This window comes from Mesoplodon mirus, assembly GCF_964341445.2.
Source record: "Mesoplodon mirus genome assembly, chromosome: 12".
In the NCBI taxonomy this organism is placed as follows: domain Eukaryota; kingdom Metazoa; phylum Chordata; class Mammalia; order Artiodactyla; family Ziphiidae; genus Mesoplodon; species Mesoplodon mirus.
This window is the reverse complement of record NC_138988.1, coordinates 36176038-36200014: the sequence shown is the minus strand read 5'-3', so window position 1 is coordinate 36200014 and position 23977 is coordinate 36176038. Positions and strand designations below refer to the sequence as shown.

General features: G+C 41.1%; 1 protein-coding gene across 5 annotated transcripts in view; it reads right to left on the bottom strand.

The window, feature by feature from the left end:
- NEK4 (NIMA related kinase 4) overlaps positions 1-20129 on the bottom strand; it is a 42783-nt gene extending 22654 nt beyond the window's left edge. For 2 of the 5 annotated variants that reach the window (XM_082639611.1, XM_082639612.1), the window contains exons 1-12: positions 19744-19904; positions 17801-18067; positions 16680-16877; positions 16385-16492; positions 14202-14356; positions 12077-12218; positions 9434-9841; positions 3716-3865; positions 3023-3172; positions 2492-2558; positions 1634-1743; positions 423-511 (exon numbers count right to left, since the gene is read on the bottom strand). In XM_082639611.1, the coding sequence (XP_082495737.1) occupies positions 423-511; positions 1634-1743; positions 2492-2558; positions 3023-3172; positions 3716-3865; positions 9434-9841; positions 12077-12218; positions 14202-14356; positions 16385-16492; positions 16680-16877; positions 17801-17914 (1691 nt within the window). In that variant the 5' untranslated portion in view covers positions 17915-18067; positions 19744-19904. Of the gene's footprint in view, positions 1-422; positions 512-1633; positions 1744-2491; positions 2559-3022; positions 3173-3715; positions 3866-9433; positions 9842-12076; positions 12219-14201; positions 14357-16384; positions 16493-16679; positions 16878-17800; positions 18068-19739 lie in introns of all 5 variants that reach the window. The other 3 variants (XM_082639608.1, XM_082639609.1, XM_082639610.1) reach the window with 3 other exon arrangements.
- Between the last annotated feature and the right edge of the window lie 3848 nt (positions 20130-23977).

The following is a 23977-nucleotide window of genomic DNA, read 5'->3' as shown; positions in this document are numbered from 1 at the left end:
GAAACAGAAACAGACTCAAAGACATGGGAACAGACTTGTGGTTTCCAAGGGGGTTGGGGGTGGGGGAGGGAAGTATTGGGAGTGTGGGATCAGCAGATGCAAACTATTATTTATAGGACGGATAAACAGCAAGGTCCTACTGTATAGCACAGGGAACTCTATTCAATATCCTGTGATAAAAAAATAAAGTTCAGAGAAAGCACACACACACACACAAAATATCCTGTGATAAACCATAATGGAAAAGAATATGAAAAAGAATATATGTATAACTGAGTCACTGTGCTGTACAGCAGAAATTAATACAACATTGTAAATCAACTATACTTCAATAAAAATTTCTTTAAGTAAAAAAATTAAATTAGAATAAAATTAATACAAACAAATAGCTTATGAAAGGAGATAGAAAAATAAGAACTTACCCTCCCTTGGAATCCCCATTTGATTTATCAGTTGAACTTGTAGAAGAACTTAACTCAACCTCAGAGAGACAATGGGTGAGTTTCCTTTCCTATTAATGTTTGGAAAAACAAAATTCCACATGACAACACAACCAGAATGTAATACATGAAACAGTCTTAGATGTAATGCCTAGACACAATGTACACCTAGGTCCAATTTAACAGGAGAACTATGGATATAAAAATTGAAGTTACTTTACCAAATAATGTCCCAGTTCACCCATGAAGTTCATAAGTGAAGCCTGAGGAACATCAAGGTGAAGTTTTATAAGGTCCTGGAAAGTCTCATCTATGAAGAAATTTCCTTTCCAGAGGAGAGCAGACAAACAGTTCTGGTGTTTGAACTTCTAAGCAGAGGGCTGGTACCATAAGGAATGTTGGCATTTTAAACTAGACAGAATGCCACCTAAATAAAAAGTAACCTCAGTTTGCTCACCCATGATACTCATTTTTAAAGGATTACCTGATATAATTACACACAAATGTTACAACTTTGGAAAATAAAGAGGATCATTTTAATTAGTGAAACAACTAAATCATTACACACTATTGTTAAAGGAAAAAAATCTTCATTACTTTCAAGGGCAGGAAGTTTCTTTTTTTAAAAAAGTAATTATATGCTCCTAGAAATGATGTCAAAAACTGGAATACAGAAAACTGAATAATTATTCCCAGGGTATTATTACACAAAAAAAGTGAACGTGATTAAAACCTTGCAATTATCCATTTAGCCACCAAAGGGTGCCCCTACATTATCCCTGGGTCGAAAGGTAAGGTACTTTGACACAAACAGGAAACAAAGGAAGGATCAGCAAGTGAGACTAAAATCTGGCCAGGTCGTTTGGTATATTATTAACACAGCAGAATAAGCAAAGTGTTGCCTAGTGGAAGCCCTTTGGAAGTCTTGTTTAAAAGACTGCCTAAGAAAGATATTAACTAGGCTGCCAGTTGTTTATAAGAGTGTCTGAAAAGTCCATTCCCTTAATGAAGGAAACAAAATCCTTTTAATTATTATTGACCAGTTCTTTTTCTTATCAGAGGAAGTGTGAAAAGTGTAACTTAAGTCAGCACTGTCCCAGGAATAAATAGAGCTGGCATTTATGAGGTTTACCGTTATTAGGCTTGCCAGATGTAGACATGTCTACCTTTTAACTTAGGACTATGTAATGTACCTGAGCAACGCTGTAGTCAGAAGACAACCATTGAGCAGGGGTAGGGTGGCCTTCCTCTTGTGGTTTCCCTGGCCCTGCTGGACTCAGAGAAACTCTCCTCACTGAAGGGCCTGAAAAAGTGACAACCCCCAGCAGTTGTTTATGGTGGGCTGGCCTCAAGAGAAGAGGGCTTTGCACTGTTTATGGAAGATACCCCAGCAAGGGCCAGCCTAGAAGGAACTCAGACAGCATATTCATCATCACTCTGGTGTCTGACACCTCAGTTCAAATCTCAGGTCTATGTCTACCAGCCCTGTACCTTGAGCAAGTTACTTAACCCCTCTGACCCTCAGTCTCCTCCGCTGCAAAATATGAAATGAGATAATGCCCTTAAAATACTTAGCATAATGTTTGAGACATTGTCAGCATTCAATAAATGGAAACTGCTAGAATATGTTGTCTTTAGATAATAGTAATAGGAATGATCACGGCCCTCAGCCCAGGGCAGTACCATTCTCCTGGCTTCCTCTCTCTGTTCCTGAGAGGACAGCACTTCTCTGACCAACACTCTGAACATGGAAACAAACTAAACAGTCGCCTGACTGCTTTCCTGTCTGCAATCTCCCAGGAGTTACTGTCACTCAAAGCTCTCTTGCTCTCTTTTTAGAGTCCTCTTTCTCTAACAACACAAGTTCCAGATCCAATACTATGCCAATTTTTTAAAAGGCTTGACTAGGAAATTTCAAAAATTCTTCTAAATTGGTTTCCCAAATGGATTACTGATGCTGGAAATTCTTAACACCTCACAATCAGTACCAATGCTATGTCCATGAGCCACACCAATAACCTCCAATAGATGAAGGAAAGAGAAAACTTTACCTGAGGGGAAGATCTCTTCCTGTGACTGCTTTAGTCGCCTCCTCTCTCTTGCTGATAATGGTCGGTCCTTTTAAAGAAAGTCAGTTACTTCCATTCCTATTCACTGTTCTTATAATACCTACAATGCATGACATATCATCCAGCACTACAGGAAAGGTCCTGCACAGGTCTTTAAGGGAGTGTCCATTTGAAACCAGTTCACATCAGGCTTACAACTGCTAGCTAGGATGATCACAGCCCTCATTTCTAGGAAGAGCTCATCTTTGGAAGGGCAAATAGGGAATTCTGCATTTCCTACATTCAGAATCCACTTGGTCTCCTTAATTAACTGGAAGTGACCAGCCCTGAAACAATAGAATCTGTCCATTTCAATCAAAGCTTCTGTTGAGAATCACAAATTTGCGCTTTCCAGTGTTTGGCAAAAAGCAGGGCTAAGATGTTTTAATACAAAACTTCACAATATATGCAGGATTTACAACCAAAAAGCTTTATAATAAAGCTTTAAAAAATCCAACATAGACTCCTACAAACCTTTGATGATGATATCTCACTGTTCCTCGAACTGCTCACAGACCCAGTGACCACTCTACTTTGGTTTTCAGCAACTTTTTGTGTTGATGTGACATCCACTTTTCCAACAGTAGAAAGAGAAGGCAAAAGACGAGGAGGAGTCTCTTGGAACTTCCATAATTAACAAAGAGAGAGAGATTATCAGTGTTATATATATCTACCTCCAAAGGTCCCCCATCGGTAAATCTATGTATTTGTCAGTGATTCCCTCTCAAAAACTTTAAAACATTGCATTTGGCAGGGGGCGGAGGGGAAGAAACTCTGCCAAAAGTGAATGACCATTTAAGCTTATAGAGAGGGTGCTTGTGAAAGTTACTTCCAGAAATGAGGGGTTGCCACGATCTTACGCAGAAGTTGAGGGAGAAACTGTTCATTAATATGACATAAGAGGAATCAGAGATTTACCTTTTTTGGCCTGTTCCTTTAACTCTCAAAATGAGCTGTCCATCCTTGCTGGAGAAGATAAAATCCTTACTCTGCTTCCAACTCACTGACATTTGATAACTAATATTTAGCATTTCTACCCTTCTTTATATGTTCCTTGCATTATGTATGTGCCTTTTTAGCACATCATTCTAAATAGAAATGAAGCTTCCTAAAGTCTGTTTCCCAAGCAGCAGCACAATGACTTATTCCAAAGAGATCTCTGCTGACCTGTCTCTTTTCCCCACTATGCTCAGTATGTTCTCTTTTCTTCTGCCGCCGCTGTTGAGACAGGAAAGGTTCAGACCCAGAGCTGTGTGGCTGTAAAGCTGGGTGGATTCTGTCCTGTTTTTCTATAACACATTCACCAGCAACTTGATCCTTAAAAATAATAAAATGAAACAAACAAAAAAACAAAATAGAATAATGAAACAGTCTTTTGAACTTCCAAATGGCCAAACCTGCCATATCTACTTTTAAAATTATAAATGAAAGAAGGAGGAGCTGTCTTTCTCAAAATGAATGCTTATTTTCAGTGTCGACAGGCAAAGACAAAATGCTGGCATCAGTTATCTACATATTCTGGGCTTTCCTCTCTTTTCCCAAATAAAAATAATTATTTTAATTAAATTACTCAGACTGTTATTAACCTGAAGCTACCAATGTTCATTTAGTTTTTTAAAAATCTTATTATAACTTTTAATAGGTTTGCAATTCAGAAAACTAACAAATGTTTTAAATGAAATCCAATTTAATATACACATACTTCCCAAGTAAACATTAGTTATTTGGATGCCCTCTAAAAAGCACCATGAAAAGATCACGAGGTTGGATTCAGATGGAATCATATCTCCCTGAACCTCTGTTTCCTTATCTATAAATGGGTATAATGCATCACACACATCATGTGACTACTGGAGGATTAGAGGAGATTGTGCACTATAGTACTTAAGACCACATCTAGCACATATTAGACGCTCAGAAACCAGGAGCTATTACTAGCAGTAGTAAAGATAAAATAAGTTAACTTTTAAATTATGAAGATCACCAAGGACTTAGTGTTTTATTTGGATAGCTGGTTTTAGAAACTAATGCACACCAAACATTAAAATAAAATAGCTTCTTACATTAATTTTTTTTTTTTTTTTGCGGTACACGGGCCTCTCACTGTTGTGGCCTCTCCCGTTGCGGAGCACAGGCTCTGTACGCGCAGGCTCAGTGGCCATGGCTCACGGGCCCAGCCGCTCCACGGCTTGTGGGACCCTCCCGGACTGGGGCACGAACCCTTGTACCCTGCGTCGGCAGGCGGACTCTCAACCACTGCGCCACCAGGGAAGCCCAATCAACACATTTTTATCAAGAGCCCACTATGTGGTACATTTTAGAAAGAAAAAGGAACAGTGTGATATGCTAGCTATGCAAGGATACCCAGATAATAAACAGTAACTGATTTAATTCTGAAGAGTGAAATAAATGTTTCTCTGCTGGCATTAAGTATAGAATATTCAAAATAAAGCTTATACATATAAGAGTACCTGAACAAATGACTTAAGGAGCTTCTCCATGAAATCCAATTGGTCCTAAAAAAAGTTCTTCCACTTTTATCAACAACAAAATAACAACAACAACAAAGAAATGCTGGACATGAAATTCTATCAAACAAAACAAAAAAACCTATTCTAAAAGCCTGATGTAAGAAACATATTTGATCAGGAACAAGACAGGGATGTCCATTCTTATCACTCCTATTCAACACTGTACTAGAGGTTCTAGCCAGGGCAATTAGACAAGAAAAATAAATAAATAAAAGAAATCCAGATTGAAAAGGAAAAATCTCTATTTGCAGATGATGTGATACTGTATTCAGAAAATTCTAAGGAGTCCATTATTAAAAAGTTAGTAGAATCAATAAATGAGTTAAGTAAGGCTGTAGGATATAAAGTCAATATATAAAAATTAATTGTATTTCTATACACAAGCAATGAACACTACGAAAATGAAATTATGAAAACCATTCCATTTACAATAGTATCAGAAGGAACAAAATACTTAATTTTATTTATTTATTTATTTACTTTTGGCTGCATTGGGTCTTCGTTGCTGCGCGCACTTTCTCTAGTTGTGGCAAGCAGGGGCTACTCTTTGTTGCAGTGTGCAGGCTTCTCATTGCAGTGGCTTCTCTTGTTGTGGAGCATGGGTTCTAGGCACGCAGGCTTCCGTAGCTGTGGCACACGGGCCTAGTTGCTCCACAGCATGTGGGACCTTCCCCGCCCAGGGCTCAAACCCGTGTCCCCTGCACTGGTAGGCGGATTCTTAACCACTGCACCACAAGGGAAGCCAATGGAACAAAATACTTAGAAATTAATTTAAATTAATTAAATTACTCAGATTGTTATTAACCTGAAGTGCAAGACTTATACACTTAAAACAACAAAACATCATTGTAAGAAACTGAAGAAGACCTAAAGAAAATAGCAAGATATCCTATGTTCATGAGTTGGAAGATACATATTGAGATAGCAATAATCTGCAAATAATCTACAGATTCAATAAAATCCCTGTCAAAATCCCAGGCTTTTTTGCAGAAATTGACAAGCTAATCTTAAAATTCATATGGAAATGCAAAGGACCCCATATAGCCAAAACAGTATTGAAAAATAAGAATAAAGTTGGAAGACTTAATCTTCCCAATTTCAAAACTTACTACAGTGAATTCCCTGGTGGCTTAGTGGTTAGGATTTCGGATTTTCACTGCTGTGGCCCGGATGCAATCCCTAGTCAGGGAACTGAGATCCTGTAAGCCGCGCAGCATGGCCAAAAAAAAAAAAAAACCACTTACTATAAACCTACAGTAATTGTGTTACTGACATACAGATAGAAAAATCAGTGGTACAGAATTGAGAGTATAAAAATAAATAATCATATTTAGGGTCTACTGATTTTCAATGAGGGTCCCAAGAAAATTCAATGGGAAAAGAATAATCTTTTAACAAATGGTACTGGGACAAGTGGATATCTGCCTACAAAAGAATGAAGTAGAACCCTTTCTTCACATCACACACAAAAATTAACTCAAAATAGATCTCAGAACTAAACGTAAGAGTTAAAATTATGAACTCTTAGAAGAAATTATGGGAGAAATCTTCATGACACTAAAAGCAGAAGCAACAAAAGAAAAAATAGACAAAACTAGATTTCATCAAATTTTAAAACTTTTATGCTCCAAAGGACACCATCAAGAAAGTGAAGATGAGGGACTCCCCTGGGGGTCCAGTGGTAAAGAATCTGCCTTCCAATGCAGGGGACGCAGGTTCGATCCCTGGTTGGGGAAATAAGATCCCACATGCCGTGGGGCAACTACGCCTGCGCGCCACAACTACTGAGCTTGCGCGCCTCAACGAGAGAGCCCACGTGCTGCAAACTACAGAGCCCACGCATTCTGGAGCCCACACACCCTGGAGCCCATGTGTCACAACTAGAGAGAAGGCCGCGCGCCACAATGAAAGATGCTGCATGCCTCAACGAAGGCCCCGCATGCTGCAACTAAGACCCAACGCAGCCAAAAAAGTAATAAAGAACAAATAAATAAATAATAAAAAAACAAAAGTGAAGATGGGACTTCCCTGGTGGTCCAGTGGTTAAGACTCCACACTTCCACTGCAGGGGGCACAGGTTCAATCCCTGGTCAGGGAACTAAGATCCCACATGCTGCATGGCGCAGTCAAAATAAAATAAAATAAAATATACTTTAAAAAGAAAGTGAAGACAATCCACAGAATGGGAGACAATATTTTTGAATCTTATATCTGATAAGGGACTGACATTTGTAATTGATAAAGAACTCCTACTACTCAACAATAAAAAGATAAATAAACCAATTTAAAAATGGGCAAAGGATTTGAATAGATATTTGTCCAAAGTAGGTATAAAAATGGCCAATAAGCACATGAAAAGATGCTCAACAACATTAGTCATTAGGGAGGTGCAAATCAAAACCACAATAAGATACCACTTCCAGGATGGCTAGAATCAAAAACAAAACAAAACAAAACAAAACAAAAAACACAGAAAATAAGTGTTGGTGAGGATGTGGAGAAATTATAACTCTCATACATTGCTGATGGGAAGTAAAATGATATAGTTGCTTTGGAAAACAGTTCTGCAGTTCCTCAAAAAGTTAAACATAGAGTCACCATATGATCCAGCAATTCCACTCCTAGGTATATACCCAAGAGAACTGAAAACATATGTCCACACAAAAACTTGTACATGAATGTTCAAAGCAACTTTATCCACAGTGAAAAGTGAAAACAACCCAAATGTTCATCAACTGATGAATAGATAAATAAAATATGAAATATACATAGAGTAGAATTTATTTGGCAATAAAAAGAAATGAAATACTGGTACAGGCTACAACATGGATATAACCTTGAAAGCATTATGCTAAATAAAAGAAGCCAGACACAAAAGACCGTATCTGTATGATTCCATTTCTATGAAATATTGAGAATAGGCAAACTCATACAGACAATGGTTGCCAAGGGCTAGAGACAAGGAGGAATGGAGAGTGACTAGTATTGAGTATGGGGTTTCTTTTTGAGGTGATGGAAATGTTCTGGAAACAGATAATGGCAGTGAATGTACAACTTTATAAATATACTAAAACCCACTGAATTGGCACTTTAAAATTTTTTAAATAATTATGGAAAAAAATAAAAGAAGCAAACTTGAATATAATTTGACAGTCAAGCAGAACAAGCAGGACATATATAATTTTATCTATAAAGTACTAAGGATTCTAGTGTCCAGAGAAAGCTTAAGACTAAATTTTGGTTTCAATTCAATGAGTTTAAATGAAAAGAGCATCATACTTGTACTTTTCTATAAAAACAAAACCTTATTAAAATCACTTGAGGGACTTCCCTGGTGGCACAGTGGTTAAGAATCCGCCTGCCAATGCAGGGGACACAGGTTCGAGCCCTGGTCTGGGAAGATCCCACATGCTGTGGAGCAACTAAGCCCGTGCGCCACAGCTACTGAGCCTGTGCACTAGAGCCCACGAGCCACAACTACTGAGCCCATGTACCACAACTACTGAAACCTGCGTGCCTAGAGCCCATGCTCCGGAACAAGAGAAGCCACCACAATGAGAAGCCTGTGCACCGCAACAAAGAGTAGCCCCCGCTCACTGCAACTAGAGAAAGCCCACACGCAGCAACAAAGACCCAAACAGCCATAAATAAAATAAATAAAACATTTGACTACAGACATATAAAATAGTTATATATACTTATATAAAAGTGTTAAATATGAAAATGTATGTAATATATATAATAAAAATATAGTCAATATATAAATATATTCTTTAAATATTTTACAAAAATGTAAAGTTAATCAAATGTTCTGGCTTTCTTTCCAATCCTTAGCTATTACCATGCTTCATCTAATTTAAGCTTCTTTCCATGTTCAAGTAGAAGATACCCTTTAAATTTACTCAGAATAGTCTCTCAGTATCAAAATCCTTTTGTTCCATTCCTTTTCTTCTCTTCTTCCTTCTCCTTTGGTTCCAACACATAAAATATGTTTTTTTAATTCCTTAACTTAAAAAATCAGACAATCCACTAACTTTTAAAAGCAAGAAGGAATGTGATATTACCTAATTGTTGGAACTGTCCATCCACTTGGAGGACTTACAAAAGAATGATGTAGAAATAGGAAAAAACACACTAATGGCAAATGGCAAGTACCCTACACCAGGGCACAGAAGGGATCTAAGAATTCCTTGGGTCCTATCCTTTGGTTCTGTCATGTTTAAACTGTTATATGGGAACAACTGATTTTCCTAAAACCACAACTAAAAGCACAACCAAAGAACACAACCCACACCTTTGTAACCACACTTTCCAGTCTTCTTTCTGAAACCAATACCTTGTGCATGTCACTCACCTGGTCCTTTGATAAATATTGGTCTTTGTTTAGGGGCTGCAGAGGCTTCACTGGGTCATTCCTTTCTCCAGTGACATAGTCAATGGACCATGTGGAAATTTGGTATCCAGGTTGAGCACTGGATTTGGTGTTATCCTGCAGCCTCTCTTTCACTTGAGAAATAATACATTTACCTTCTAACTCATTAGAGGCATCTAAGTGTCTTTGTTGATTCTCTTGAACTAAGCTGTTGTTCACTGAGTTCCTCCTTTCTGCAGGTAAGATGTCAATATTCACCCTACTGATCGTGGCTAGCGATTCTGTGGTATTGCTTATGTCTGGTTTGTAGGTGTAGCCTTTCAGACGTGGGGGTGTCTTCAAGGGGCCAATGACTATGGGTTTCTCCTGGGACAAATATTTGTCTTCACCCTGAATGAAAACATGCTTCCAAGTTATTATAGCACTCCTCACACCATATTAAAAAATTAACTCAAGGGGCTTCCCTGGTGGCGCAGTGGTTGGGAGTCCGCCTGCCGATGCAGGGGACACAGGTTCATGCCCCGGTCCGGGAAGATCCCACGTGCCGCGAAACGGCTAGGCCTGTGAGCCATGGCTGCTGAGCCTGCGTGTCCGGAGCCTGTGCTCCACAACGGGAGAGGCCACAGCAGTGAGAGGCCCGCGTACCACAAAAAAAAAAAAAATTAACTCAAAATGGAATAGGTTCCTCAGAAAGTTAAACATGGAATAATCATAAGACCCAACAATTCCACTCCCAGGTATTTGTCCCAAGAACTAAAAGTAGGGACTCAGATATTTGTACACTAATGTTTATAGCAGCATTATTCACAACGGCCAGAAGATGGAAACGACCCAAATGTCCATCAATAGATGAATGGATAAACAAAATGTGGTATATACATACAGCGGAATATTATAAAGCCATAGAAAGGAGTGAAATTCTGATACATGCTAAAATATGGATAATGTTTGAAAACTTGCTAAGTGAGATAAGCTAGATACAAAAGAACAAATGTTGTATGATTCCATTTATATGAGGTACCTAGAATAGGCAAATTCAGAGAAAGTAGATCAGAGGTTACCAGGGTCTGGGAGTAGAGGCAATGGGGAGTTAGACCTTAATGGGTACAGAGTTTCTGTTCGGAATGATGAAAAGGCTTTGGAAGATATAGTGATGGCTGCACAACATTGTGAATGTAATTAAGACCACTGAATTGTATGCTTAAAAATGGTACAAAATGAAAATAATTAATTAATTTTAAAATGGTACAAAATGGCAAATTTTACATTACTTATATTTTACCATAATAAAAAATTTTTTAATGGATCAATAACCTAAATATAAGAGCTAAAACTATAAAAATCCTAGGAGAAAACATAGGCGTACATCTTCATGACCTTGGATTTGGCAAGGGATTCTTAGATATGAGCATGGGCAGCAAAAGTAAAAAACAAATAAATTAGACTTCACCAAAATTAAAAATATTTGTGCATAAAAGTACGTTATCAAGAAAGTGAAAGGACAACCTAAAGAATGGGAGGAAATATTTGTAAATCATATATCTGATGAGGGTCTAGTATCTATAATATAGAAAGAGCTCTTAGAACTCAATAATAAAAAACAAAAAACCCAATTAAAAAATGGGCAACAGGCTTAATAGATATTTCTCCAAAGAAGGCATTCAAATGGTCAACAAGTTCTATGTCATTAGTCAAATGCAAATCAGAACTACAATAACATACCACTCCACATCCACTAGGATGGCTAGAATCAGAAAAACAGAAAATAACAAGAGTTGGTGAAGTTGTAGAGAAACTGGAATTCTCAGGGATTGCTGATAAAAACATGAAATGGTGCAACCACAAAGGAAAAACAATGTGGTCATTCCTCAAAAAGTTAAACATAGAATTACCATATGACTCAGCAATTACCCTCCTTGATATTATACCCAAGAGAATTGAAAACAGATATTCAAACATTGTACATAAATGTTCATAGCAAAAGCCAAAAGGTGAAAACAACCCAATATCTACCAATGAATGAATGGATAAACAAACTGTGGTATATACATACAATGGAGTATTATTTAGACATAAAACTAAATGAAGTATTGATATATGCTACCTGGATGAACCTCAAAAACATGCTAAGTGAAAGAAGCCAGACACAAAAGGTTACATATTGTATGATTCCATTTATATCAAATATTCAGAATAGGCAAACCCATACAAACAGAGAACACTGGTGTTTTACAGGGGCTGGATGGAGGAGGAGTGACAACCTAATGGGTATGAGGTTTCCTTTTGGGGTGATGAAAATGTTTTGGAATGAGATAGAGGTGATGGTCGCACAATACTGTGAATATACTAAATGCAATTAATTGTTCACTTTAAAATGGTTAACTTTATGTTATATAAATTCCACCTCAATTAAAAAAAACTTCTTCAAGTTATTACAGCACTGACTTCATGAACATTTTAATAGGCACTTTGAATACTTCACCAGTATTCCTTCTTTACAATACAAAATTACTTACACAACAGAAATCTAATGAAGCTTAGTCATTTCACATAGAATAACTAGCTTAGGTAACCTATCATTTTAATACAGTTTCTAGAACACATATCCTTTAGAATGAGACGTACCATTACATATGTCTTGGAGCCCTCTGAAGAGTGTGGTTGAGGGGGAACGGCTTCATGACTTAATTCAGCCTTTCCAGAAACCACTGTAGCAACAGTCTTGGATTTAGAGTCACCATTTTTAATATTATTTTTGGAGGTTTTTCTTTATGAGGAAGAAAAGAAGAAAAAGTTATTATCAATACAGTGAAGGTTAAAGGTTTCTATATATATGAGGAAATGTGCATACATGTTACACTCCCGCTTAGAACAGCTCGTTTTATTTCTTTCTTTCTTTTCTTTTTTTTTCCTTTTTGGCCGTGCCATGTGGCTTGTGGGATCTTAGTTCCCTGACCAGGGATTGAACCCGGGTCCCCTGCAGTGGAAGCGTGGAGTCCTAACCACTGGACTGCCAGGGAATTCCCACAGAACTGCTCCTTTTATAGAGAGGAGTCTTCTAAAAACCAGTGGGTGTTCTACAAAACACTTGACCAGTAATCTCCAAAAACAATCAAGGTCATGAAAAACAAAGAAAGTGAGAAACTGTCAGAGACCCAAGTTGACTAAGGAGAAACGAGGAGTAATATGGTATGCTGGACTGGATCCTGAAGCAGAAAAATGACACTAGTAGAAAAACTGGAGTAAGCCAAGTGAAGTCTGGATTTAGTCAACATAAGATACTGATGTTGGGCTTCCCTGGTGGCGCAGTGGTTGAGAGTCCACCTGCCAATGCAGGGGACATGGGTTCATGCCCCAGTCCGGGAAGATCCCACATGCCACGGAGCGGCTGGGCCTGTGAGCCATGGCCGCTGAGCCTGCGCGCCATGGCCGCTGAGCCTGCGCGTCCGGAGCCTGTGATCCGCAACGGGAGAGGCCACAACAGTGAGAAGCCCGCGTACCGCAAAAAAAAAAAAAAAAAAGATACTGATGTTGTTGTCTTAGTTCTGACAAATGTACCATGGTAACATAAGATGCTGATAGGAGAAACTGGGTGAAGGTTATACAGAAACTCTGTTCTATCTCTGCAACTTTTCTGTAAATACAATATTATTCTAAAATTTAAAACCTATGAAAACTTGCCTCACAATTAGAAGTACCAGGATAATTTTCATCTTCAAGTTTCACATTTGTAATAATACCACAACTACTTTGCCAAGTTTGAAAGTAAAAATGATTGGTATACTCGGCCTTGACTTTCAGAATAAATGTATACAGGAATAATATCCCCAACTGTTTAAGTGTGACATTTTCCAATGGAGCTAAACCTCTGGAGAATTCAAGGGGAGCATGAAGACCAGAGCTGCAGAAGGCCAAAGGTCTGTTGGTAGGAAATTATAGGCAATGTCAACAAAAATATGATCCTTCTTTATCCCCCAGGGCCTCTCTAGCATTGCCTCCCAAATTTAACACGTCAAAAGACAAGGACTGTGAAGGTCTTGTCTAGCTCTAAGTCTCATATCCTAGAACAGCTATTTAGTGAAGGTAGGACCTGAAAGTCAAAGAAGGAATTCTATCCCCTTGAGAAGTTACGAGTAAAGAGGGAACCTTACAAAAGCCCTCTGAGATTTGAGTATTATTTTTTAAATGTGACTATTATCTTATATAGTACATAATGTAATAATAGGCTTTTTAGATATCTCTCATTTTAATATGATTTCTAAAACATACATCCTTGGGCTTCCCTGGTGGCGCAGTGGTTGAGAGTCCGCCTACCGATGCAGGGGATATGGGTTCATGTCCCGGTCTGGGAAGATTCCACATGCCGCGGAGTGGCTAGGCCTGTGAGCCATGCCCGCTGAGCCTGCGCGTCCGGAGCCTGTGCTCCGCAACGGGAGAGGCCACAGCAGTGAGAGGCCCGTGTACCGCAAAAAAATAAAAAAATAAAAATAAAATAAAACATACATCCTTTTAAAAAAAACATACTCAATATGTCTTGGAACTCTCAGAGGAATGTGAAAGTGATACCTCCAATGGTTCTCTAGATTTCTGATTTTAGCAATTAAGCAAATCTTAACACTTGTTCTAATCATGCAATTCTACTTCGTGTTTTTAAAAAACTCACCATAAACTCTCACACATGAAAATTATAAAAGCCACCCTCTTTTATTCCATCTATTTAGCTGACCTATTTGCAAGGGAAATATCTTACGCCTTCGTGGCCTCCAAAAACAAGGATATTTGGCGCTTTACGTAAGGCTGCCTTAGGATGCTCCTCACAGAAGGTCTTTCTTCAGGCCTTTTGCTCAGCATGGTTCTTATTATTTCTGCCAGCTCTGGGCTGTAATCTTTCGGCATTGGTGGTAGCTACAAAGAGAAATAATACCATAAGTATGACTAACAGTCTTGTGAAAAGTAAAAGTAGGTAGAGGTTTCCCAAGATATATTTTTTAAATCATTATCCACAGCAGAAAAAAACCAGCATATTAGTCTACAGGAAGCATATCTGGCATCCTGGTTATAATAGCAAGTTGTAAAATTATAAAATATATCCTTCAAACCAGCAGTCCCATTTGAGGACCCTCTCCTTCATAAATAAGAGCATGAGTTCCTAAAGATTTATGTACCAGGATGTTCACTGCAGTATTGTTCTTGTAATAGTGAACAACTGGAAACAATGTAAATGGCCATTCATAGGGTACTTGTGGAATAGAGTATGGTATACCCTTCTAATAAAATACCAGGCAGCCTTTAAAAAAATACAAGACTGGGGCTTCCCTGGTGGCGCAGTGGTTGAGAGTCCGCCTGCCGATGCAGGGGACACGGGTTCGTGCCCCGGTCCGGGAAGATTCCACATGCCGCGGAGCGGCGGGGCCCGTGAGCCATGGCCGCTGAGCCTGCGCGTCCGGAGCCTGTGCTCCGCAACGGGAGAGGCCACAACGGTGAGAGGCCCGCGTACCGCAAAAAAAAAAAAAAAAAATACAAGACTTACAGGTACTGACCTGGAAAGATGTCCCTCATTTATTAAGTCAAAAAAGCAGGTTGTGTACCAGTGTGTATAGCCTGATTCCATTTCAGTTACTTTTTTAACATACACACCCAGAGTTATAAAGACAGGGAAAATCCAGGAAGGCTATGCACCAAACCATTACCAATGGTTATCTCCAAGGGATGGAAATGGATGGAAACGGGAATTTCACCCCTTTCTTGTTTGATTCTTTAAGAAGTGGAATTATGAGCAAATTTTACTTTTTCTGTGTTTTTCGATATTTTTTCAAATTAAAAAAATAAATGAGTCTTGGTATAATGTTAAAATCAGTAGGTGATTTACAGCCTTAAAACTTAACGGTGTGAGGATACCTGACACTGCAGGGGCAACTAGCCTCATGAAACTGACACATAAAGTTGGTCACTCTAGCATCTATCATACACAATGCTTTCTGCAATTTTTAACTGGTTACTAGTGATTGTGATGATTATCAAAGGAGCAACAAGTTCAAACAGAGTAGACTTTTTTTTTTTTTGGCGGTGCGTGGGCCTCTCACTGTTGTGGCCTCTCCCGTTGCGGAGCACAGGCTCCGGACACGCACGCTCAGTGGCCATGGCTCATGGGCCTAGCCGCTCCGCGGCATGTGGGATCTTCCCGGACCGGGGCACGAACCCGTGTCCCCTGCATCGGCAGGCGGACTCTCAACCACTGCGCCACCAGGGAAGCCCTAGACTCTTTTTTTAAAAATAAATCTTTTATTTATTTTATTTATTTATTTTTGGCTGTGTTGGGTCTTCGTTGCTGCATGCGGGCCTTCTCTAGTTGCAGTGAGCGGGGGCTACTCTTCGTTGTGGTGCGCGGGCTTCTCATTGTGGTGGCTTCTCTTGTTGCAGAGCACAGGCTCTAGGTGCATGGGCCTCAGTAGTTGTGGCTCGCGGGCTCTAGAGCACAGGCTCAGTAGTTGTGGCGTACGGGCTTAGTTGCTCCGTGGCATGTGGGATCTTCCCGGACCAGGGCTCGAACCCGTGTCCCTTACATTGACAGGCGGATTCTTAACCACTGCGCCACCAGGGAAGTCCAAACAGAGTAGACTCCTTTTAAGCCACTCATTTAACCACTTAGGAGAAGCTACCAGTAGCCTCAGGGCACCTGCACATCCTGTGTCTATAAGGTACTGGTTTTCAAGAAGCCAATTCTTCAGAGCCATTAAGCCACCTTTATAAATTAATATTAAGAAACGATCAATCCCTTATCCTCCAGTTCAACCCTCCCCACAGACAGGACCCACCATTCTTAACTATCCACCCAACATGATTACGCCCTTTTCTCAGTAGCTACTTTCAAAGCTGCACTAAATTAACGTTACTCCAAATATTAAAAACAATTAATTCCAGAATATTCTTTACCTTTCCTTCAATAATCCGATAAACTAAAGAATTCATGTCTTTTGCATTGAAAGCATGCTTCAGGGTGGCCATTTCATAAACACAGCATCCCAGAGCCCAAACATCAGACTAGGAAAAAAAAATAGTAAATGGTTAAATGTCAGAATGCCTTAGTTACATTTTTCCTCTTAAAAAAAAAAAAGACATTTTCCTTAAATCAATTCACAGAGAATTCTTCTAACTTACTATTCTGATGGGTTCTAAAATTATACTGCTGTAGAGACAAGGTGAGCTGGCAAACACAGCCGAATCCTACCTTATAGTTGTAGGGTTTGTTTGAGAACAATTCAGGGCTCATGTAGTAGGGTGTGCCAATGAGGGTGCTAGCCATGTCACAGTGGTTCTCAAGCACTCGGGCAATTCCTAGGTCACCCACTTTGATGATGTTTGCTCTTGTTAGGAAGACATTTTGAGTTTTTAGATCTCGGTGAAGGATGTGTTTTTCATGTAAATACTGAAGAAAAATAAAATTTTATTAAATATAAATATTTAATACCTGACTTATTTATACCTGACTTCTTATATACCATCAACAACTGTATAAGTTATAGAGCCTTATACTCTTAGATGAGCCTTACCCACACATCAAAACACTATTGTTTTATAATCTCTAAATAAAAAGTCTAATTTACAACTTTCCAAAGTAAGAAATTAAGTTCCATGCATTAATTTGCCCACCTTCCTTCACAATTGTTCCCTGGTGACTTGAGAATCATACCATCTAGCATTATATGGACCCAGTTAAAAAATGTGCTTACAAACTTTCACTGAAGGTAGAAAGACAACTTATACAAGGTCAGATGCACATTCCTCTCAGACTCATGAAATCTTCAGCTTAATATTTTGAACTATAACAATATCACTTTTATTGTTTAAATCCTAAGATACATTCTCTAATATCAGAGTGATATTCCATAAAGTCTCACTTTTGACTATGTGTATATTAAAACACAAACATGTTTCACATTTCTACTCACTCTGCCACAGCAGGGTTAAAGACCAAAGCCCCACAGTTTAGGCAGATTAATTAGCCCAACCACCTTTCAGTATGATGCAGCTGACCAACTGATAACAAACATGGTCATTCTCTGCTCTTTGTCAATTCAGGGCCCTTAAAATGGATTTTGCTACAAATATTAAATGAACAGAGAATTGTCTTTCCCAGCAATCAGACAAAATCCATGTCTGCTTCAATACAGGTATCACTCATTCAGAAACACTTCAGTGCTACAGCAAGAGGAACTAGGTCCACTTCATAAATGGATTTTTTAAAGAATTTTTTTTTCATTAAGCATTTGGGGAAGCATTTTCCTAAAATCCACCAGGCATCTCTCTGTCACCTTGGAGCAAGTGGGATGCTATGAGTCCTGACAGTACCTGCAGAGCCATAGCGATCTGAACAAACCACTCCACCACCTGACTCTCGGACAGAAGCCTCCCCTTCTGCTCTTTGAGCTTTCGGTACAGATCACCTCCTTCGCAGAAGCCCATGACGATGTACAGCAGACCATCCCCTCCCTCCCACGACTCCTTGTAGGTGACAATATTGGGATGCTTCAACTGAGACAAGAGCTGAGCTTCCTGTTCCGCAGCTCGCCGCTCTCGGCTGGAGGCATTTTGGAGGTTCAGCTTTTTGATGACATACTACAAAAAAAACACATGTTTTTATAATATGCAAACAAACATACAGTATTATAGATTCAAAAGTATTTAAGGATTATCCTGAGTGTCCTCAAAACCAACCTTTTGGAGACTGCCACATAACCTATTCATTTTGTTATTCACAAAGCACAAAACTGGGAAAAAGACTTGTTACGACTAATGATACTTTTTACAAGTTAGATTTATAGCAGGGTAGGGGGGTCACAAAAAAATTATACTTTCCATCTGCATTTTACAATTTCATTAATGGCTAAAAATGAGTCAATGTTAACATACCACTGAATTAACCAAAAAGTCTGTGGTAGAGATTCTTTAACCTCTAAGTTCCCCCTACAAAGGTGCATACAATATGACTTGAATATACATCTGCAGACAGAATGGGTCTGTGGATTCCATTACATACTCAAAGGGATCCAAGGCCCAGTAAGGCTAAACATCACCTATCCTCAACATCCAAAATTATTCTCACTTAAAAAAAAAAAAAAAGTCCTCCAACACCTAATACATCGCCCTCAACCAATGACACACCAAATAATTCATATTCAACAAACACAATCATAAGTGTGTTTTGTAACAAAGCATAAATGTGCTTTGTAAAATGTAAACAAACTACTGCTGAAATGTGAGGGACTATTATTACAGCTAGTACCCCATCCTCAGCTCAAAAAAATCCCCCCTCCCCATTGACCACTGAATAAATCTCTCATGCCTGAGCTTGTGTTCCAGGCAGTGACCAGCACCTGAGACAAGGCAGAAGAGGCGAGAGGACCTTATACTTATGGGGCCATCTCCTCTCAGTTTGTCTGGGGCAGTCCCATTGTCCTGGTGTAATTATAAATAGTGTCTCCTTTCAGTTTCGAAACTGTCCCAGTTTGTACAATACATTATATGGTCACCTGTTTATAAACCACATTTACGAATTGGTTCATTATCCTGAGGCTAATGGGATAAAGTTCAACATTAGAGGCACGTTTTAGAAAGATCACTGAGACTGCAATGAAAGTGATGAATTGGAGAAGGGCAAGTCATGTGGCAGGGAGGACAAGGGGGAGGCCATGGCCACAGCTTAGCTAGAGACAATGATGTCCTGGATGGGGGAGGTACCCGTGGAGATGAAGAAGAGGCCAGTTGGCTTAGTGGACAGACGAATAAGGGGGTGGGAGTGGGGGAAGGTAAGGGGGGGGGAGCCCAGAACGACTCCCAGGTGTCCAGCTTGGGCAACTGGCTGGTTGGTGGTGCTACTACCTGAAATGGGGACCGTGAGAGGAGGTTTGGAGGGAAGGTGATGAGCTGAGTTTTGAGCGAGTCCAGAGGTCTCCAGATCAGACGGGGTATGGGGCCCTTCACTGAAGGAGGAATACTTGCCAGGCGCCGCCGTTAGGTCCTGGGAGTGTACGCTCTCATGGAACTGTCGAGAGTTGCGGGAAAGTGTGCAGATTAAGCACACCGATTACGACTACAAAGAGAACGCCAGGGAGTTCGGGGCGCATATGACAGGAAGGCCTGGCCTAGTCTTGATGGTCTGGGACGATTTCCCTGAAGAAGTGGCATCTGAGGCGCGTCCCCTTCATAATATCTGGGCCCGGCCCTTGGACGGCGCCCTCGGCGAACCCCTGCCTGCCCCCATCCCCTACCGGGCCGCAGCCCCGCCGACCTGCCTGCCGTCCCGTCGGTGCCTCACGAGCGTCACCTCCCCGTAGCTGCCCCTGCCCACGACACGCAGGTAGCAGTAGGCGGTCAGGGGCATGATCCCGGAGCGGGCCCACAGTCGGGATGCGGCGGCAGCGGCGGGGGTCGCGGCGAGCGGCGGCGGGAGGCCCCGCTCATTCCAGAGAGGAAGTGGTGCCGGCGGCGGCTGAGGCGGCCCTGCCAGGGCGCCAGCGCAGAGGCCCTACCCACCGCGACGCCGCTGCCATAGCGATCCCCGCAGGCGCTGCCCTGCGCATGCTCCGCGGCCCGGAGGACCCGCCACAGAGCCGAGGCGACAGGCGGCCAGAGCGACCACGCCGGGCCTGCGCGCGCACCCTCGGCCTCACTTCCAAGGCCGGAACTTGCGGGTTTCCCGCAACAATAGACTCACGAACGCTTCCGCTTACTGAGCGCTTACTTGTTCTTAGTGCTTTGCACGTATTCGCTCCACAAATATTTACTGACTGCTTACCCTGTGCCTGGCCGAAAAAGTCCCTGCCCTCCGGGAGCTCACATTCTAATGGGGGACTGGGGACAGACTAGATTCTACAAGTAACATTTGTTATATTTACTTAATCATATGGTGGTTAATGTATGCATGCAGCAATCCATCTTATTTTTCATGCATTGCAAGATAAATTGAAGATATCAGTGCACTTCACCCCTAAACAATTCAGCTTGCATACTGAGAGCTGCAAAAACTCTCAGAAGTACTCCATTCAAACCCCTGCACTAAGTGACTTGACCAAATTTTGGCATGGTTTTTAACAGCTTAAGGCAGTATCCCCAGAGTACCTGCCCACCTTAAATGGCCTGCCTGTGAAAGCTCAAAACTGCCAAAAGATTTATCGTTTGATCCAGCCAACACCTCCCTTTCCTAGGACATACACCTAAAAAGCTTAAAATTATAAATCCAATGGGGCGGGGGGAGGGTGTATTCCTACAACCCCAGAATGTCTTTCTTAAGGTCATGAAATCCATCCCATTGAAATGTAAGGTTTCTTGGCCTATATCCAAGAACCAATTTTTGCCCAGTTTGGGGGGGTGGAGTTGATATTGCCCCTGTTGAGAATGCATAATATAGAGCATACTATTGGGGGTTTTTTTTAATATAAATTTATTTTTATTTATTTATTTTTGGCTGCATTGGGTCTTTGTTGCTGCGCGGGCTTTCTCTAGTTATGGCAAGCGGGGGCTTCTCATTGCGGTAGCTTCTCTTGTTGCGGAGCATAGGCTCTAGGCGCGTGGGCTTCAGTAGTTGTGGCGCACGGGCTCAGTCTCTGTGGCTCACGGCGTCTAGAGCGCAGGCTCAGTAGCTGTGGTGCATGGGTTTAGTTGCTCTGCGGCATGTGGGATCTTCCCAGACCAGGGATCGAACCTGTGTCCCCTGCAGTGGCAGGTGGATTCTTAACCACTGCACCACCAGGGAAGTCCATCTACTTTCTTTACCTACTTTTCATACACAGTTGTTTCCTTTCACCCTTATTATTTCTAAGTAGTTTCAATTACATATGTTAATTAGAATTCTTAACCCTTAGAATCCTTAATTTCTAGTGAAAACTAAGAAGTGAATAATCGTGGACAGTCTTTTACACTAGCATTCTGTGGATTGGCAGAGATAAATACATTCCAGAATTTCTAGGAGTACATTCTTCCTCATAGTAAATTTTCCAATGTAGCAGAAAAGATTTTTACTAATAGACCTAAATATATTTAGGGTCTTTTTTTTTTTTTTTTGTAAAAGGAAACCAAAAGTGGATTAACTTATGTTCAGTGATTAATGTTTCAGTATTTTATTTTATTTGAAAATGATCTAAATATTTAATAAATGTCTATTATTTAACTTATCTCAGTATAACTTTAAGGTTTCAAGTAACCAGAAAGATTCTGGAAACTATTTAAGTAGACATGCCATAAAATAAAATAATTGCTGAAGTGTTTACCTAAAGACTCTTATTCCATTTATGTCTATTTAATTCACTTGTTCTTTTAAAAAATTTTTATTTATTTATTTATTTTTGGCTGCGTTGGATGTTAGTTGAGGCAAACGGGATCTTTCATTGTGGGGTGCAGGCTTCTCTCTACTTGTGGCGTGCAGGCTCCAGAGCACACAGGCTCTGTAGTTGCGGCATGCGGGCTTAGTTGCCCCATGGCATGTGGGATCTTAGTTCTCCAACCAGGGATCGAACCAGCATCCCCTGCATTGCAAGACAGATTCTTAACCACTGGACCACCAGGGAAGTCCCAATTCACTTGTTCTTAACATGAAAATTTCATCATACCAAGTTGTTTTTCTTGCTAACAAATTTGGTAACAGAAACAACATGAACTTATTTAGCTAGTGTACTCAGGTGTAATAAAAGTTGTATATCTTGGGCTTCCCTGGTGGCGCAGTGGTTGAGAGTCTGCCTGCCGATGCGGGGGACGCGGGTTCGTGCCCCGGTCTGGGAGGATCCCACGTGCCGCGGAGTAGCTGGGCCCGTGGGCCATGGCCGCTGAGCCTGCGCATCCAGAGCCTGTGCTCCGCAACAGGAGAGGCCACAACAGTGAGAGGCCTGCGTACTGCAAAGGAAAAAAAAAAAAAAGGGAGGGGGCACCACCCCATAGTAGATGATGTTGTTACTGAGTCCAAGCTCGCTCTGCTCACCGCACAACAGGCCAATAAATCGGGAGATGAGGTGTTGAGGCAAGGAATAGTGACTTTATTCGGAAAGCTGGAGGACTGAGAAGATGGCAGACAAGTGTACCCAAAAAAAACCGTCTTATCTGGGTCTGGATGCCAGGTTCTTTTATAGAACAGAGAAGGGGAAGAAGTGAGGAAGTAAAGTAACAAAAAGCAAAGGTTAAAGTAAAAGAAACAGATGCAACATGGAGTCAGGATTTGCTCTTCCCTGTTACGATGTCAACCTACCCATAGGCCTCTTCACTAGACTCCATCTTGGCTAAGAGACGCGAACGCACACAGGGGAGGATCCTGAGATAAACCAAATATGGACTCAGAGCAGGACAAAGCAAGATGATTGACCAGAGGAAACCCGGAAGAAATGCCCCATACCATGGGGGCACGACTCTCCCTCTCTGAGCCTGCCCATGTGTGTCTATTCACATGTGCTCTTTTTCCTCCTAATAAACACTACTTGTTTCACTACTTTCCATCTCTTTGTGGAAATTCATTTCTACAAAGTCAGTGGGCCAGGGCGTTGTCACTGGCCACTGGCCCTCATGGTCTAGTGGCTAGGATTCAGCTCTTTCACTGCTGTGGCCTGACTTCAATCTCCGGCTGGGGAACCAAGATCCTGCTTCAAGCTGCTGCTGGCCGAGGCCACCAGAGATCAGTTCGACTACATGTCTTTTTTCCAGCAGAAAATGTCAGTGTATCCTGGCTCCTCCCTTACCTCTTCAGAACAGTTCCTCAGAGCTGAGAGGCTGTCTCCCAGGCTATGGTCCTCAGTAAGATTCCTCAAATAAATCTTAAACCAAAGCACTTCCCTGCTGGCGCAGTGGTTAAGAATCCGCCTGCCAATGCAGGACATGGGGACATGGGTTCGACCCCTAGTCTGAGAAGATCCCAGATGCCACGGAGCAACTTAAGCCCGCAAGCCACACTACTGAGCCTGCATGCCACAACTACTGAAGCGTGCGTGCCTAGAGCCCGTGCTCCTCAACAAGAGAAGCCACCGCAATGAGAAGCCCTCACACCACAACAAAGAGTAGCCCCTGCTTGCCGCAACTAGAGAAAGCCTGCAGTGAAGGTCCAGGTTGTGCATTTTTCTTCAATGTGCTTAATTTTCTTTAAGCCAATTAAATAGAATTCTTTTACAAATTAATTTTGGCAATACCTTATTAAAGTAGAAAAATACCACATATCTACAACATATGTACATAGACGCATATAAATATACAGACTGATGCAAACAGAGAGCTCATAGCTATTTTTTTTTTTTTTTTTGGTTGCATTGGGTCTTCGTTGCTGTGTGTGGGCTTTCTCGGTGAGCGGGCGCTACTCTTTGTTGTGGTGCGTGGGTTTCTCACTGCGGTGGCTTTTCTCGTTGCGGAGCATGGGCTCTAGGCACGCGGGCTTCAGTAGTTGTGACATGTGAGCTCAGTAGTTGTGGCTCGCAGGCTCTAGAGCACAGGCTCAGTAGTTGTGGTACACAGGCGTAGTTGCTCCGTGGCATGTGGGATCTTCCCAGAGCAGGGCTC